The sequence below is a fragment of the Uranotaenia lowii genome, chromosome 2 (assembly GCF_029784155.1).
Source record: "Uranotaenia lowii strain MFRU-FL chromosome 2, ASM2978415v1, whole genome shotgun sequence".
NCBI classification, from domain to species: Eukaryota; Metazoa; Arthropoda; class Insecta; order Diptera; family Culicidae; genus Uranotaenia; species Uranotaenia lowii.
Window position 1 is genome coordinate 334,242,635 of NC_073692.1, and position 18,657 is coordinate 334,261,291.

An 18,657-nucleotide genomic window follows, 5' to 3' on the forward strand; every position below is an offset into this window, starting at 1 on the left:
GGTCAGCGCGTGTTTATTTAGGTAACGTAAATTTGGTCTTGGCATTGGATGCCGTTGTGTTTGGGTTTATTCTTTTATTATGGTCGCAAAGAAAGGTTGCTGGCTATGGGTTTTTTGCAATAAGTAAAAAGATTGCTTTAGGTTTTCCCGCTGTGCTTGTGCTTTATGAATGTGTAAAAACATAACGTTTATTTTGGTCTTTTGGGTTTTCTTGATTATTATGAGTTTATGGACGATTGCTTCATTAGTTGGTTATTGTAATATACTACGGTGATTAGGCTAATTATGCTAACAGGGAGGTACAGTACATTAGGTAAACATACTGAAAAAGGGCTGAACTATTCTAAATTTTTAACGATAGCTTTCTAAGTCGATGTCTGTGAGTTGGTAAGAGTAAAGATCGATAACAGTTGTACAGGATAAGTTTTTCAATGACTGTCCGCCAATTGCATTGTGATATTAGAGACAAAAAATTGATTCCAATCAACCAAATTTGGGATAGATGTCGACCATATTGGTCGTCCGTATAAAAAATTTACTGTGTTTGCAATATTGACGTTATTATACATAGCATTGGGATGAAAATTTGCACACAGAAGTTTTCAGGGACGGGCAACCGATTTCAGATGTTGATTTTTTACCAGAGGTCGCCAAAGGGGTCGTCCATATTAATTAATTTTTCATAATTTTAAGCGATATTAACGTTATTATGCATGCAATCGATTTCTTTGAAAATTTGCACACGGGAGTTTTGAGGTAGGGGCAATCGATTTCAGATATCAAAGATTTTAGTATAATGGGTTGACCTTGTGACAAATTGTAATAATTGCGTTGTTATGCAACGATCGAGTGGAAATTTATGCACGGGAGTTAGAACGGTTAATTGATTTCTGATTTCAAACTTAGTAGCAGATGACAGAAAAAGTGATCGTCCAACATTTTTGGCAATAATTGCTGAATTCGGGAGTGCATCTGGAAAATGCTTGGCAATCGACTTTCATACAAACTGTTCATGACATATTCCAAGTTGAAAGCGAAAAGGAGTTCGTATGGGATCAGCTAGTCTTAAATAAATAAAGTTGTTCTAGAGTAGGATTGCTTGATTGTGGATCGATCTTTTCATCTGAGATTTTCGATTTTTTGGATCGATTCTTCAACATGGAAAAAATCGATTAGATCGGTTGATTTTCGATTCGATCTTTCGATATTTTGGATTGCAATTCTTGATGAGTGGATGTATTTAGATCCAATTTTGACTTCCGATTTAATGTAAAACAATGCCATCTGTAGAGCATCTAGTCTACCTGGATTACCTGTTAATTCAGAAATGGTTTGGTAGCCCCGATTTTTTCCAGATTTATTCACCATATTTGCAAAACCAAACAAAAAACTCGAATTGAGCTTTTTTAATTGTAATATTCCCGATCTGGACCGTCCGCTGGTTCTCTTCAGACTGAGTCCCTGCTCTCGACTATACTAGCTTTTTATAGTCGGTTATACTCGGGCAGTTTACCTCGTCCGTTAGGATACCACATCCTCCGCTTGCACAAAAAGCTGCCTCATCGCACTCAGGCATTTTTTTAAATACATATCTAGCAATTGTAAAAATACTTCTTTTCAATCAGTTCTTATCGTCTCAGCTCAATAATATTCATCTGTGTTTTATTATCTTTTACAATTTCAAGTTTTCTCTATTCTGAATTTCTCTATTTCTGAATCGTTATTTTATGCCAAAAGTACGGTTCAATCTGCTGATGAGTTTCGTTAAAAAATGTTTTAAATTCTTTTTTTTATTTTTATTCAATCATATCTGTTATTTACACAAATTTCGCTGACTGTTGCCTGTATTTTAGGTAATTTTTTTTAAATTTCTAGCTCGAATTTTGCCAGGTTTTTAGATAAAATAGCCTGGCCCGGATACGCGCGGGTAAAGTTTTGAAAACCACAATCAATGCGATATCGGAGTTTGATTGGCTATTGTGTAGTTTTTGTATTCAGATTTCGATACATCGGGAGTACCTAAATGAAAACGTTAATGGAAATGAAAACGTTTAGCCGCCGGCCGTGGCCTAGAGGACAGCGTTCCAGTCTTCTAAGCCAGAGTCCATGAGATCGAATCCCGATCACGGCACACATAGTACACTTTCAGTGGTCTGGTGGTTTTAGCATTTGTAAGATGCTAGCCAATTATATCCTTGAAAGATTGTACGCCTTAGAGTTAAGTAAATTAGATCTCTTCAAAGAAACATGATGTTTCACTGAGATCCTATATGTGTGTGTTCGTTTTAAAAAGATAAGCTGAAGCAAAACTATTATTTATAAAAAAGTATTTCTTGTTAAAAATGGGAAAGATCAATCTATCAGAGATCGATCATTCAGTTCCGATTTTCTAGGTCGATCGGTCCTACTACCGTTTTACTGAATCGATCTTGGAGATCGATGTTTTCCTGAAGATCGAACAATCCTATTCTATAGCCCGATTTTTTTTCCCTGGATATTGCGTTGGGTAGGGAAAAGTCTCCTCTAAAATGTGGCAAATTCTCAGAGAGGCCGATTTTTTTTCTCGAATTTGTACAAAAAAAACGCCGTAAATTCATGAGTTTCAAGTAAATTTTCAAACTCGATGATTTATTCCAATATTTTTAGTTACTTATCGGTTGAACCATACGAATAGGAACGCCCGTTGGATTTGTTCCGAAAAAGATTCTCAGCGGTCTTATAAGGCAGTAATAAAATATTTCGACCCCTGTCATCAAACTTGCACCAAGGAACAGAGCAAATAGTCCTCCAAATTTCCCTACAATATCCTCTTTACTTAGCCGCTCTCGTTGAATATTGACTACCACATTGCGCGCTTTCAAACTTATCGACAAAATTGTTGTGTCGTAGCTGAAACAATTGAATCGAAATTGAAGTTATTTGGAACCACCTCTAACATCAAGTTACCTTGATTGATTTTGAAAGTGCCACTTTTTGGCAAACGCGTTGAACCGATGACTGGTGGGAACTTGATTCTGTTCGACCTTGTAATCTACCCCTGCACAAGCCGGAACACATCGGCAACTGCGCGTTGACTCCTGCGAGGTGTAAGCACCCTCGGCTACTCTTTTATAGCAACCTTGCTGGGAAAAGTTGCAAGCCGGCATTTCCGGTCCATGGGGCAGGAAAAATGGAGAACAACCGCATCGCTTGAAGGTCGCGTTTACCAAACACTCGATTAGGCAGTTGTTCAGGTTGTAAACCCTGAAAAACCTCAAATAGCGTTCACTATTATAGAAGCACCGTCTTCTGCAATTGGTATCGATAGTTAAAAGAGTGCTCAGGAAAGTATTTATGAAACTACTTACTGTCTTGAAGAAAACTCTTTCAACTTTGGCGTTGAATGGCTTAGCTGTGGAGTGATGGCAAGGCTTACGATCTGATTCAAGGAAACTCGATTGAACTGCTCATGGACCACGGGCAGTTCGTCAGCCAAGTGAAAGGCAACTTTGAACCCATTTCGAGTTCCCTGAAATCAGAGCTGGTTAAGTCACCTTTAATGTGAAACAAATCAATCGTCCAACCTGACACATAGCCGCTTCGTCTGTGCGATTTCTCTGCAACAGCAGATATAGATTGAACTTGGTACCAGAACCGGAAATTCTACGAGGGTAGCTTTCCAACCTATCGCTATCGTATCCTTCTTCTCTATTCCATTCGGATTTCGGATTGTTCCATTCCATAAACCGGTAGGCATCAGAAAGCTGCTCTTTACGAAACAGCTCTTTGAAATCCAGCAAGTTGAAATTGTAACAGATTCCATCGTCCGTTAGGATTCGGCTCATAATCTCAAAGCAAGGCTGCCAATCAGCTCTCCAAACGCAAACTCGTAGAGTTTCCTCCGCAAGCGGCGCTACAGAGTGCAACATTTTGGTGCAATCCACATGGGACGATTTCTGCAAGAGGGCATCAACCTCAGCCAGTTCACACGGTTTTCGACAAACTTGCAGGACACATAGAAGTCTGTTAAGGCTAGAAAATAAAATTCAAATTTCATCACCCCTGATTGTCAGAAGTTTCTCCTGAACATTTACATACGTATTGACATCAACAGTTTCATTGCGCCTGATGGTATCCACTACACTGCTAAAATCTAAAACCTCCGAACGGGCTTTCACCAGAGGACAAACTGTAATTGCCGGAAACGGTAGCTTCCAGATGGGGATCAAAGCAGGAGCGAATATCATCACCGTGGGATTGTCGACCCATCGAAAGTAGTCCACCAGCGTTACCCAACAGCACGTGACCACCGAAATCGTTATCCAGCAAAACCACCAGCATCTGAAAGGGAAAAAAATAACAGTGGTTAATATTTAATATTAGAAGAGCGTTCTAATAATACCTTTCCAGCAGCGCAAATCCAGACTTTATCATGTAAATGCTGCCGTTTAAAGTGGAATTGAAGCCACATTCGATCCACAGTTTTTTGAACTCTTCTTTGAAAAAGCTCAACATGACTAGGCAAAAGGTTGTAAAGGCTAACGAGTGCTGCCCTCCAGATTCTGTTGGTGTATTTTATCTCATGGTTAGCTAAGCAATCGTTGAATATCAAATGATATGAATTTTATTGCTATTTCGAATGATGAGAAACTCCATATTTATACCCGCCTGGAATGTAAGTGATTAAGCAAACTGCAAAGTTGCATAAGGACGTTGATAAATGAGCTATTTTTCCTTCTTTGTATCCTGAACCTGTTAACGCAAATGCTGTAGCAACATTTATTTTGGTCATAGTTTCATTCAGTTAATTAATTTATTTCATATCAGACTATGAATCATCTCTACTCGGAAATCCAAATATCAAAAGTTACAGAAGATTGACTGATACGTAGTTGCTACAAGTTCATCCCCTCATTTGAGGTTGAAATGATTTATCTGAATTTCAAAAATAAAATCCAACAAACCTGGTGTTTTTAAGATGGGCGCATTTTGATGAAAAATTCGTTAAAAACTGTTATTAAACTGTACACACACCCTAAATGCAATTTCAAAACAAATCACATTGAATTAGAATATTGTAGTTCCAAACTTTCCCTAACTTTGTGTCGAAGACTGCAAATAGTTTTGCCTTAACTACCAATTTTCAGATTAAGAATACTTTCTCAATAATTTTTTTATATCATTTCAATTCCTTTAAATTAAATTGTAAAACTTTGAATGTATAGTTTTGTGATAAACAACTTTGTTGAAAAAAGCCCTGAAATCCTTAACGAAAAAGAATGCCTATTTGTTTCGAAATCGGTGCTCCCCTTGGTTTCATATTTGATATCAAAATGAGCGTCTTGAAAAATTAACCCTTCATTTCATGATTTTTATTTTTCCCTAAAAAGCATTGTTAACAGTTGGAAATGATGTTTACATCAAGAAAAAAAATTAAATAAAATAAGATTTTTCACTTTTTTCATACATTAATTGTTACAAATTTGTTACTTTATGAAACGAAGGGTTAAACAATACTGCTGAAGACACCATCCCTTCGCGCTATTGATTTTTGATTATCTGAAGAATTGCTAAATTATGGTCTTCAACAAAGTTGTTCTGCAGAAAAATTTCCTTTGATTGCTACAAGAACAACCACATTGCTTGGACCCAGAGCAATTGAAAAAGACATGTTCATTTTTCAGAACAAAAAATTAAATTTTCCCATACAAACCTGAAAATTAGAATTAAGTTATGTTACCAGTGCGCTAGTTTACCGTTGAGTGTAATGAATAATCTTAGTTTAGAATGTCCTGTTATTCAACCATCACTTTAAAATTTGAAGAAAAAAACATGACAGTGAACCGGAAGAACAAACAAAAAATCGGATGGCTACAGATTATCACAGGCTTTTCTAAGTCCGTTATTCAAATACTGTCGTACAAATAAAACCATCAACAAGAGCACTATTTTTGTACTTGAATATTGATTTCAATATACAAGACTCATAATCAAAAGCAAAATGTGGTTTGACTGAAGAAGTTTGGGACGACTATTTGAAGAAATTTCAAAACATGCCAAACATTGATAAATTGTGTCATTTTGTTTTAAAATAAGCAAACCATATTATATTAGTTAGATTAGCTTTAAAAATCCGATCCCAGTAGTATCTGAATTTGTTAAGAAAATCCATGAAATCTGTGAAAATCATCTAGAACCAATAGTGTTGATTATAGTTTTAGGCGAAATTTGTTGAAAAATCTCAATGCAACACCGAAAAAAAGAAATTTTTGGGGCTTCGTGGAAAAAGTTACGCACAGAAATGGAATTTATGTAAATAAGATTTAATATCTTCCCATGCTGAGGAGAAAGTTATTTCTTTTACAACTAGAAATACATTTTTCACGCTATTAGTCATTGCTGTTTTTCACCGTTTGTCACCAGAGTTTTTCACCGTTTGTAGCGAAAAATTATGTTTTCGGGAAAATTTAAATCATGGAAAAAGGAATTTAGTCAATAATTATTGATAAAGATGCAATTGATTTGATGAGAAGTTTGGAATGATTGTTTTTAGAAAACAGTTCAAATTTGTTTAAAACATTCCCAAGGCCTCGACAGTTTTTCGTTTTCGATAAAAGGGAGTCAAAAGATGTGTAAGCGCCAGATAACACTTCCAACGAGGTTTCACCGATTGGTCGCGTTAAATGTAGTTTTTCAATATCGCAGTGAGTGTCATTTGTATGTTTAGTTTTCTCTCCCAAAGCCTTCACCAGACCTAGCCACCTACTGCCAGACACAGCTGCCAGACACAGCTGCCAGACTGTTCGAGCTTGAGAACTTCACCACCAGATGGCCATCAATCCAACCCTTGGTAGCGACGCCCGTGGTAGCGACGCCTGGATGGCGACGCCCACTAACTCGTTAAGGCGCGAAGACGAGGGCAACAACCCGAACGATCGGTTCAAGGCCGGTCAGTGTATACCCGATCAGGAGAGCATATCAAAATAATAACTCAAACGTATCTCAATTAGATATTTACATCTGATTCAGTTATAATTAAGTACACTAAATTTTCGATTTTAAGTTTTTCCAATCTGAATTATATCTTATTCTGATTGACAGACTTGAATGGGGTTGAGCTCATTCTCAATGATCAAGATTTTTTTCGGATTGTCCTTAAATAAAATGATTATATCTTATTTTGATATGCGTACAACTTTTTCTGAAACACGGACATCGAAGTTAACGGCCCAAACCGTACGTTTATGAGTTTCGCTCAACAGATTCATAAAATTGAATCCAAGTTTTGGGAAACCAAAAATGGGGCATGGTTTAGCAAATAATGTGGTTTATTCCCGATCAGGAGAGCATATCAAAATAATAACTCAAACGTATCTCACCAAGATATTTACATCTGATTCAGTTATAATTAAGTACTGAAAAATTTAGATTTTAAGTTTCTCCAATCTGAATTATATCTTATTCTGATTGACAGACTTGAATGGGGTTGAGATAATTTTTCAATGATAAAGAATTTTTTCGGGTTGTCCCAAAATAAAATAATTATATCTTATTTTGATATAAGTACAACTTTTTCTGAAACACGGACATCGAAGTCAACGGCCCAAACCGTACATTAATGAGCCTCGCTCAACAGATCCTTAAAATTGGATTCAATTTTTGGGAAACCAAAAATCGAACATGGTTTTAGCAAATAATATGGTTTATTGACATTCCACTGGTAATTTTTCTCGAAGCACTCATATCTTGATAAGTTATAATTTTGATAGGTTTTGTTCTGCCCAATATCAAACTATGCTATCTGAACGAGATATAATCTTGAAATGAGCATATCTAAAATTGATATAATTTAGTTATGATTGCATAGATTTTTTGATATAATTTGAGATATTTTAACATCCTACGAGTACTAAATAATAACTCATTTAGATAGGAAAAAATTAGTATCAAAATATCTTATCTTGATATGATTTAGTTTTTTCCTCCTGATCGGGTTGACATTCCACTAGAAAATTTTCTCGAAGCACTCATATCTTGATAAGTTATAATTCTGATAGGTTTTGTTCTGTCCAATATCAAACTATGCTATCTGAACGAGATATAATCTTGAAAGGAGCATATCTTAAATTGATATAATTCAACTATGATCGCATAGATTTTTTGATATAATTTGAGATATTTTAACATCCTACGAGTACTAAATAATAACTCATTTAGATAGGAAAAATATTAGTTTAAAAATATCTCATCTTGATATAATTTAGTTTTTCCCTCCTGATCGGGTACTGGCTGATCCTCGTCCACTCTTCAAAAAATCACCAAAGTGCACACATCTCAAAACCCTAGTGCAGGTGTTACCGCATAAGACCAGGCCCACCAATGGTTGCTAAACCTCGAATCGAGTACATTCAGCAACAGGTTGTTACATGATGTGTTTATGTAGCAACCCGGTAGCAACGCAGCCGGTCGTCGCCTTCAGAAAATAAACAAACACAAATACCAACCTGGATGGCAACAATGGGTGCGAAAATCAGTAAGACCAGGCCCACCAATGGTTGCTAAACCTCGAATCGAGTACATTCAGCAACATATTTATCAACCCAGCATCGCACCAACAGTTGCTAACTTGATTCGAGAAATAGCATTCGAGCAGTAGGTTGTTACAGGATGCGTTTATGTAGCAACCCGGTAGCAATACAGCCGTTTGTCGCTATCAGAAAATAAACAAACACAAATACCAACCTGGATCGCAACAATTGGTGCAATAATAACAATATTAAGTAGATAAAAACGCAACCAATCAAAACATCTAAAATACCGACCGAAATTGCAACTTGCGGTGGGCTTGGTCTAAATAGATAATAACGCAACCAATCAAACCATCTAAAATACCGACCGAAATAGCAACGCTCGGTGGGCTTGGTCTCAGAAAATAAACAAACACAAATACCTACCTGGATCGCAACAATGGGTGCGAAAACAAGTAAGTAGATAAAAACGCAACCAATCAAAACATCTAAAATACCGACCGAAATAGCAACTTGCGGTGGGCTTGGTCTAAACAAAATTAAAAAGAAGAGCGATTGAAAGTGTTGCTAGAGGACGCCAGGTAAGCCGTGATTCAAAAACTTATCGTTGCCCTCGCCCAGAAAACTTACCCTAACAAGCGTTTGTCCTTACAAAATGACCCTTTTGTCTTTGGCTTAAAGCCCTCAATCAGCGTGACCTCAACCGGTCGTCAGCAACCCAGCTCCGTCGCCATATTGAGCTTGGGACAAGCAGTCACGTTTTTGGGATGTCACCTAACTACCACGGGAGTCGAAGGAAAACGTTCTAGACCCAGGACCACCCGACGAAGTCTACCGGAAGGTTCGAGCGGACGGAAGTCGACGGTTGTACCACCAACCAGCATTACCAGCAAGGGCTAGGCCCTCCAGGTCAGATCATAGCCATAAGTAAAGTGGGAGGTTCAGCAGTGCAAAAGTTTTGGTAATATACAGTTTATGAGAAGCGCAGTTATTTTGGGAGTTTTCTTTGCATGCAATTTGATATTCCCTGTGATTTGTTTTGTGGATAAGCGTGCCGCCCTGAGGCCCAAAAAAAGGGAGTCTCTGAGACGCCGGCGGAAGTGGTAAGACGGATCTTACATATTTGGCGCCCAATGTTCTTTGGTCTTACCGTAGCATATTGCAGAGAGTAACTAGCATCTTGCGTAAGTCTCTGGGAAAACTTCCAAGCCTCAGTTTTTTTTGCTATTTTTAGGGCAATTGACACCATATTTGCACTGATTTTTAAAAATTCACTATTCAATAAAAGGGTTCTGATGTCCAAGGAAGTTTGAAGTACATGTTGCTTAAAAGATTTTGGGAATCAATTCAAAGTCCTAATTAATTTGATAAACCGATTGATATAGTAGGGAATAAATTCTAAGCTTACATCAATTTGACTACACGTGAAAAAAATATCTCTGTGTGTTGTGGAGTAATGTGATATTTTTAATAAAAACACAAAAAAAAATATTTATTTCAACTTAAATTTAACACTAAACATTTAATTTTTTTTTGTAATTAATGGAGTAGGTGCGTGTAATCTGAATGTTTAATTTTCTTTTCTTGTGCTATTTATTTAAACTTAGTCAACGAGTGAATTTTAGATAAAACTTAATTTTAAAATCAATTTCTTTTATCATTCATACTTTTTTTATATAAATTTAGTCATTATGGATTTAATGCAATTAAAAAAAATATGCTCAACTTTAAACACGGGTCACCTTTCGGATGATGAGCTCCATCATGAATTACACGTTCGAGAGGCATTTAATCTAAATGATTCTAGGTCCAGCCGGGAACTTTTGCTACGAGGTTTGTTGAGGTCTGAAATGAATGAAATGAAAACAGATTATTCTCCATGTTGTAAAACAATTGGGGAGGAACTAACTTGAACAACTGCTAATAATCAAAGATATTTTGGAAGGGTCAAAGGCAAAAAATGTTCCAGACCAAATTTTTATATCCCGCCTTGTTCATAATTTTTTCTGAATGGAACGTATTAAGCATCACATTAAAAAAGTTGAAAATTTGAATCAATTAACAAAAATCGCAGTTGAGTGCCTGAGATTACTCGTGAAATTTTATTCAATAGTATCGCCATTTGCTGAAATAAGACAAACAGAACTCAGCTTAATTAATGAAAGTTTTCAGAAGGAACTCGAAATAGAAATTGACAGAGAAATAGGAAACGAAGATTAAAATGAAAATAATCAATTAGTGGAACGACAGGAAATTTTGGAGGAAATTGAAGAGGAAGGTACGGAAAGAGAATATGAAGAGGAGAAAGGTGAACAAGAGGAGCAAGAAATGATGAATATATCTAGAGATAATACTTTAATTCAATTAGCAGCAGAAAATGAACGACTTAAATTTGTGGTTAGACAGCTTTTACAGCGCATTGAGGCTTTAGAAACTAAACAGGAGCCGAAAAATAACACGATAAATGTGCCTATTAAATCATCGAATAGCACGTGAATATTTAATAACCAGGTTCCGCCTCGTTTAAACAAGATTCCTCAAACACCTCAACCAACTCAAGATTTTTGTGAATGGCTTAAAGGTAGATGTAGCTCATTGGAAAGTATTGAGGACAAGTTAAGGCCGAAATCCTCCCACGCTAGCGCAAACTAGCTGGAGGAGGAAGCAGTTGGTCGTTGTTGAAGAGAACACCATCTGCCCATTCACAAGTGGTCTGTGCGCTACGATGGGATGAATAACGGGCGAAAATTGAACGAGTTCTTAAAGGAAGTAGAATTTAATGCAAGGTAGGAAGGATATTCTAGCACAGAGCTGTTTGCTTCTGCACACTACTTATTTACACGAAGGGCTCGTTCATGGTTCATGGAAATAAATGGGAACAACGAACTCGGTACGTGGGAAAACTTAGTGTGCGAATTAAAAAACGAATTCCTACCCGTTGATATAGATTACCAATACGAGCGTATGCTGAACGCACGTAAACAGGGGCCGAGAGAAAAGTTTCAGGACTTTTATCTCGATATGGTCCGTCTTTTTCGTCACATGTCGTGTCAGTGGGATGAAAAGAAAAAGTTCGACGTCCTGTTCCGAAATACTTACCTACAGGAGACGACTGTAAAAACTCCATGCTTGCTGCAAAAGTGGACACCATATCTGCAATGAGAGAATATGGAAAGAAATTCGATACAATTAATGCTCATATTTACGCTCAAAGATCTGAGCGCTTCCAAGGTCGAGGAACTTCTACTGCTCAATTCGAGGAACTAGAGCAAAGAAATCGTAGAGAATTTTCCGGTCAACAAAGTAGACAGCTAAATTACGGAGGATATAACGATAATTCGATGTATAGACCAGATACAAAATCCAAACAGTCGGGGTCTCAAAAAGAAAATCGACGTTCCTCGGGAGTCCCCAAGAGCTATCAAAAACCGAAACAACAATCGATTTTATTATTTATTTCATAGTTTATTAGTTCTTGTAACTTAAGATAACATATCGATGGGTAATTCCAGTAGCTATCATGATTCCAAACCAGGTCCTAGTGGAACCAATGCGTTACAAAGGATAATTAGGGCGTACATTCCGATCAAGGAGGGAGTATGTTTCAACTGTCATGAATCGGGACACAACTTTCAAAACTGTCAAAAAGAAAGAAATTTCTTCTGCTGGTCTTGTGGATTCCCGGGGTTCGCGACGTCGGAGTGTCCCTAGTATGAGTCAAAAAACTTAAAAGGGACTACTCAGTAAGACCGAGTAGTTAACCAGAGAAACTCGAAAGTCCTCAAGCTCTTTCAGATTCCGACCCAACAATATTTTTACTTCAGTTGGGTTATTCAAAAGTGGAAGTACCTGCTGAGGTTGATGAGATAGCTCCAATGCTTGTCAAGCTTAGCGGAGACGCCAGACCATTTGTGAAGATCCAATTGATGGGAATAGAAGTAATCGGATTACTGGACAGCGGAGCAGCCAGAACTGTATTGGGTCTTGGAGCTAACAAAATTATTAAATCCTTGGCTCTAAAGTTATTACCAGCAACCGTATATTTGCAGACTGCTTCAGGTGATGCTTTAGAAGTAATTGGATGTGCGGAAGTCCCCGTCACATTCAACGGCTCTACAAAGATTTGAACGGTTTTGTTTGCACCAAGACTCCAACGCAGATGTGTGCTGGCTGGGGTACGACTTTTGGTTGCGTTTCGGAATTTGTCCAAGTATTCGAAATCAGCCCATGGATGTTCTCGATGACGAGGCCTCTGGTGGACCAGAAGAGGAAGAAAAGTTGACCACAGAGCAATTACAGCAGCTAGAAGAGGTAAAAAAGATGTTTATAGTTGCTGGACCCGGGAGGTTTACAAAAACACATATCATTGAGCACTTCATCCACCTGAAAGAAGAACTTACTGTATCGCACTCTTAAACGATGTAGCGAATTATGTAGATTTGTTTAAAATAATTAGAGCATATAGGCGATTATTTTCAAAGTCAACTTAAACGAGGCTTTTTTTAATTTCCTTTTTTGTAACAGTGAATGATTTTGCATTCGTTTAGTAGTTAAAAGCAACGCTTTAGTCTACCAAGCAGTACATGAAAATATATTTCAGATTTTTTAAATTGACCTAATTCATTAGCAAAAGATGGCTTATCTTCATAGATTAAGGGACGCCCCGTAATGAATTCAAACGTTTAGCTGTTGATATTTTAAAAAAATTGATCAATTTAGAAATATTATAATTAGTTCAAAACAAGCAAATACTGATTTAAGTGATGCACCTAACATCACTGGTGAGTGCGCCAGGAAACCAAAATTTGAGGTTATGGCTGAGGCCAATTTTCCGTCAATAAGGGTATATACGGACGATAGTATTGTGGAAAAATTGGCCTCAGCCATAACCTCAAATTTTGATTTGCTGGTGGCCTCACCAGTGATGCTAAGTGCGTTATTGAAATCTGTATTTGCATGTTTAATCTAATTATAATTTTTCGGAATTGATTAAATTTTATTACTATCAACAGCTAAACGTTTGAATTAATTACGGGGCGCCCCTAAATGGAGGAAGATAAGCCATCTTTTGCTAAATTTTCAAGGTGGATTCAAAACATCTGAAATATATTTTCATGTACTGCTTGGTAGATTAAAAAATAATTGTTTCTAACTTCTAGAAGGATGCAAAATCGTTCACTCTGTTACAAACAAGTAAATTAATGAAAGCCCCGTCTATGTTGACTTTGAAAATAATCGCCTACATGCTCTGATTATTTTAAACACATCCACATAATTCGCTGCATCGTTTGAGTGTGCGATAAAGTAAGTTGTTATTTCGTTCAGATAAATGATGCGTTTAATTTTACATTAAAATAGAAACCTATCGGAAAGTTGCAAATTCTCAGTACTCATAAAAAGGTTTTTCAATAACAACGCAACATAAAAATATAATCATTTTCCAAATCTCAAACCACTTGGCACCCCTGAACGTCCTAAAAAATCAAAACACAAACATCTGTACATCGCATTTCCACAGGGCGAATTTGTCGACATTAGTACCAGAAAATCACGTTTATCGTGCGCCCTTCTCAAAAATCGATTCTGTTCATCCATGGTTTGAGGTTAGGGCTGAGGCCTCCTGTTAAGGTGCTGTTCGTGTAGAACTGTCAATATATCCTAATACTATCGTCCGTATATACCTTTATACAAAACTTCTGCACACACTTATATCGGACAGCTCACGAACTATGTCCTTCTGCCGATTGCCAGCTAGGAACAAGGCAATCACAGCGTTACGTTTCTGTTCGAGATCCATTTTCCCGGATAACACCTGATAACAAAAGTAACACTTACATCCAATGATAGCTAATACTTAATGTAAACAAAGCATCGAGGGGTCGTTCAATACTGTTTCGAAATAATGCAACGAAATAATTACTGTTGAAGTAATGTAGCAGTTCAATTGCCGGACCCTGTAATTTCTTCTACAATGCAGTCGATTGTAAAGCCTGACAAAAGAGGAGTTATTTAAATCGAAATGAAGGAGATTATGATATCTAAATTTGTCCATCGGGTGAAGGACTACTAAGCTAAGACCATGATGCATCTAGGATGGTGATCTCATATGCCAAATCGCCATTCAGCCATATTGATAAAAGTTTTGACTGCTGGCTGTAGTGTTTACGAAAAAAGGGGTCCAGGGATGCCAGGTGTTAGGGAAAAAAAATCAGATGGAAAAAAGTGTGTGTATGTGCACAAGCTAATCGTAAGCCAAAGATCAAAAGATTTAAAACCGTACTGGGGTATAGTTTATTTTATTTTATTTAAATTGGGTTTTCGGAAATAAAGCAATTAAATGAGTATATTCAATGAATTAATTTGTATTCTAAACACTTTTTTTTATAAAATTACAATGCACTTCCTTTTTCCGTATGTTCCGAAAAAGAAAAACTTTTCATTGACCGTTATGATAGAAAGGTTCTTTAAGGGTGGAACAACTAACCAAAACCCTAAACCGGATTTTGTTGGATAAGGAATGGATAGTAAAGGTTGCTCGGCGTTACTGGCCAAGCTGGCACTGTCTTCTATCGATCGAATCTCTTCCAGCATTGCTTAACTGTCCGGAATTCAGCTGGAAGAATTTTTCTCGCTTCAAATGATTATACTTGTCTGAGCAATATCTTGACGATTGAGAGAGAGAGCACCTGGCATCTCAGCAAGCCAGCAGCCAGCCAACAGCCAGCTGTCAAAATTTCGGCTGCGTTTCACCCCTTCCTCCGCATCCAACCCTCGTATACTTTTTGGAAATATGAGATCACCATCCTAGATGCATTATGGCTAAGACTATGCCTTCTGCGAAGTGGTTCTCGAGGGTACGTCGCATCCGTTGTATTAGATTACCTTTTGGCACCATTTGAATCGAGGAAAAGAATAACGTCTTCGTCGGAAATCAGCTGAGTCGTAGCGTAAAGTTCTGGACGACACGTGTGCTGTAACGAACACGAGTTCAGAATAATTGACTCTCGGTTGGGACTCGACGAAAATTATGTTGTTAGAACAGAGGAAAGGCCTCGAATCCTTAAGAAAACATAAATTGGTTTATGCTGGAGGTGGTCTTGCAAAAGAGCTTGAGACTCTAGCAAATTGTGATTTCCGTAGCATCGGGAAATATTTGAGCTAAATGCATCCAATCCCATAAAAACACCGGCTACAACTTTGTAGTGGAATCACAAAAAGTAACAAGTCTCGATTCATCAAAATGATAGGTCAGGTGAAGAATACTGAAATAATTGAAAATTGAAGAATGGAAAAAGGGAGGGAATGTAGTATCTGAGAAGTCATGTATTTTTGTATTGTTTATCTTATATAAATTTATATAAACTAAAGGTTATTATTGGCTTAACCACGGATCCAGGAGGTTCAAGATGCTACAACCACTTCGAAATTAATCTGACGGTAAGACAACATCTAGGCGTAGCGTCATGGCTATCATCTCGAAGGGTCGCTTCAAATTTGGTATCAGTAGGTAATAATTTATTTCATGAGGTTGTTTGATTGCTTGAGTAAGCGAATCAAACCAATGTGTTGCAGAACTGGCGTGCGTGCCGGCATGTATCGAACAAAACTAAAAGCAACAGGAGGACATATCCTACTCTTTGAGCCTTTGCCCTACCGTCCTTCTTCAAACTTGAAAGTTACTTTTTCCTTGCCTGTGGTTGCTACAACATCATTTTGTTCAATTTTACTCACATACAAAATTTTTTGCGTTTATCAAATTAAAAAGACATACATACATCGTGTTTGCCTGTCTAGGCTTTACAGACTCAACAATCGTGGTCAACTTAAGATTAAGATTCAACACCCTGTACCAAGATAGGAATCGAACCCATGCCTTCAGTGAACTTGCAAATATCGACGTGCAATACTTTTACTCTCTACCCCGTCGATGTTTTCACAGGTAAAATGTCTATGTTATGGTTCATGATTTTGAATCTGTTCCACCATAGAACGAACGGTCTCACAGTGCAGTAGTAAACAATTTCAACTAGATTCAGTATGCTCACTCCAAGGAACAGTCCCATCAAGCCTCCGCAGTTGGCCAAAAAGTCCGTTATTCCATATAGCTCCGCTCGTTTCACGGCCATAAAATGGGCATTCCTGAAAAACACCACCAAATAGGACATCTGGATGCTGTTAAGGAGTTGTGAAAAATATTAGCAATGAAATCAAATCAGAAACTAGGCGTTATTACTTCTCTCTTGCTTCCACTGTGGTTTTGCACATACGGGTCATACGCCACCATTCGAAATCTGCTTGGGAAATTTCCGCCGTGTATCGTATCGAGGAACAGGCCGGGAGGCATTGGCAAGCTTTCCTGAAGTTGGTATCATTCTTACGAAGCATCTTAAGTTCCATCTCCAGAAAGTCGATGTACGCTTGCTCGTAGCATTGGATTTTTCCTACTCCGCAGATCGGAGTGTCCTCCAATCGAGGCATCGAGAATCGGACGCAAGCACATCGAGTCAGAGTGAAATTGGTGAGACACTCCAGATCACAGTTCGATTGGGTGTAGGTTCGATAGAATTTTAAGAAACGTTCGTTATTGAAATAACACTTTCGTCGCTCTGGAGCATACCGGATAATTGTAGGAGTAGTGTATGAAAGCGAGGGAGTCACCCCCAGTCCAATTTCCTGATTCAAAGGTAGCCGAAGATGCTGATTCTGCAGTTCCGGATAATCTGCCGGACTGTGAATCAGTATTTTGAATCCTTGTATCGAATTCTGAAAAATATTCGCATGCATCAGTACCTACTAAAAACAAGAAACGTAAAGCATCTGCGTACCCCACATAGGAAATCCATATCATTGATGTTTGCCCTCAGAACAACAATCATTCCAGACTTTTTACCTGGTCCCAAAACACGCCTTGGATATGTGTCAATTTTTGTGGGATGTTTGAAACCACGATCCAAAGTCCATTCGACATTTTTGGGAGGACCTTCAGCTCTACCTTGTAAACTAAGATTCGAAATGCGCTCCAACCCGGACACGATCAGTGAATTGAAGGTATAGCATAGTCCTACATCGGTTATGATCGGTTTAAACTCTTTGGCGCAATCGATCTCTTTGTAGCGCCAAATGCACTGCTTGAAAATGTCCTCAACCGGAATTGCTAGTTCCTGGATCAACTCGGCGCACTTGTTATCTCGAATTCGTTCCGGAAAAATAGTTTCTTCTGCCATGTCACAAATTTGCCACAGCGCCAAGAATTTATCCAATCTGTTTTCATCCTTTAAACCACCCTCCGGAGCACTGCGAAATTCCTCGTAAGCTTCCGAAAAGTTGAAAACCGTGGAGCTAGTTTTCATTTCCGGGCAAATGGTAATGGCAGGAAATGGAACGTCGAAAACCGGTGTGGTTTGTTCATCAAACGTTACAATTACGGGTTCTCTGTTCCATTTGTTGTACACAGCTCGAATCATGGAGCTGCACGAAACCAACGAAACGAGAAAAACCGTGATCCACCAAACTCTGGAAATAATCAAATACAATTTTAACAGTTATGGCTGTTTCTATAGAAAAAACTAACTTTTCTATGAGCAGTTGTTGTTTTCGGACAAAATATTTTACCCCGTGGATGGAGCTGTTGGAGCAAAACTCAACCGCCAAAATTTTCAGTTCCTTCGGAAATTTCAGTGGAGTAGTCGGAGCGTTTGGAAACTCCATAGTGCTTTAAGTCAAGAATGGGTAATGAAATTAAATCAAGATGTATTGAGCTTATAAAGTCTTCGTTTTTAAATGGTTCATTTGATAGTTCTGGTGAGATAAAATGGTAAATGCAGCACTTATCGTCTACCCTTCCAACTTATGAAGTAAAGGTAATCAATCATTTTTCAATTTTGATAGTAGTTCTAATCGTTTAAAATGATTTAAATTACCAACATCATTGGACGATGCATAATGTGCACCATACAAGCCAGGGCTGAAAAACAGAAAAAAAAATTCTCACAAATTTTAAATTGGTCTGATTAATTCAATGGGTAGTAAACTTTGTTTCTAGTAATCGATCGTTGTAATTTTTTTTTAAGTCTTTAAGAATGTATTTCGTTGAACAGGTTTGCGAATTTTATTAAACTGAGCATGCCTTATTAGACAGACTTTGCACTTC

The 18,657-nt window shown here is 37.7% G+C and overlaps 2 protein-coding genes across 2 annotated transcripts; both read right to left on the reverse strand.

The window, feature by feature from the left end:
* Nucleotides 1–2,642: 2,642 nt before the first annotated feature.
* On the reverse strand, nucleotides 2,643–3,824 carry LOC129742989 (pickpocket protein 28-like). The gene is made up of 4 exons (XM_055734933.1): nucleotides 3,564–3,824; nucleotides 3,348–3,508; nucleotides 2,947–3,288; nucleotides 2,643–2,895 (listed from the first exon to the last, which is right to left on the reverse strand). Exons 1-4 carry the CDS (start codon nucleotides 3,822–3,824, stop codon nucleotides 2,643–2,645), a joined length of 1,017 nt encoding a protein of 338 aa, XP_055590908.1.
* Nucleotides 3,825–4,125: 301 nt separating this feature from the next.
* LOC129742990 (pickpocket protein 28-like) lies at nucleotides 4,126–18,215 on the reverse strand. Its single transcript, XM_055734934.1, has 5 exons — nucleotides 18,079–18,215; nucleotides 17,333–18,020; nucleotides 16,741–17,270; nucleotides 16,499–16,679; nucleotides 4,126–4,320 (listed from the first exon to the last, which is right to left on the reverse strand). The coding sequence occupies exons 1-5, from the start codon at nucleotides 18,213–18,215 to the stop codon at nucleotides 4,126–4,128; spliced, it is 1,731 nt and encodes a 576-aa protein (XP_055590909.1).
* Nucleotides 18,216–18,657: the final 442 nt, after the last annotated feature.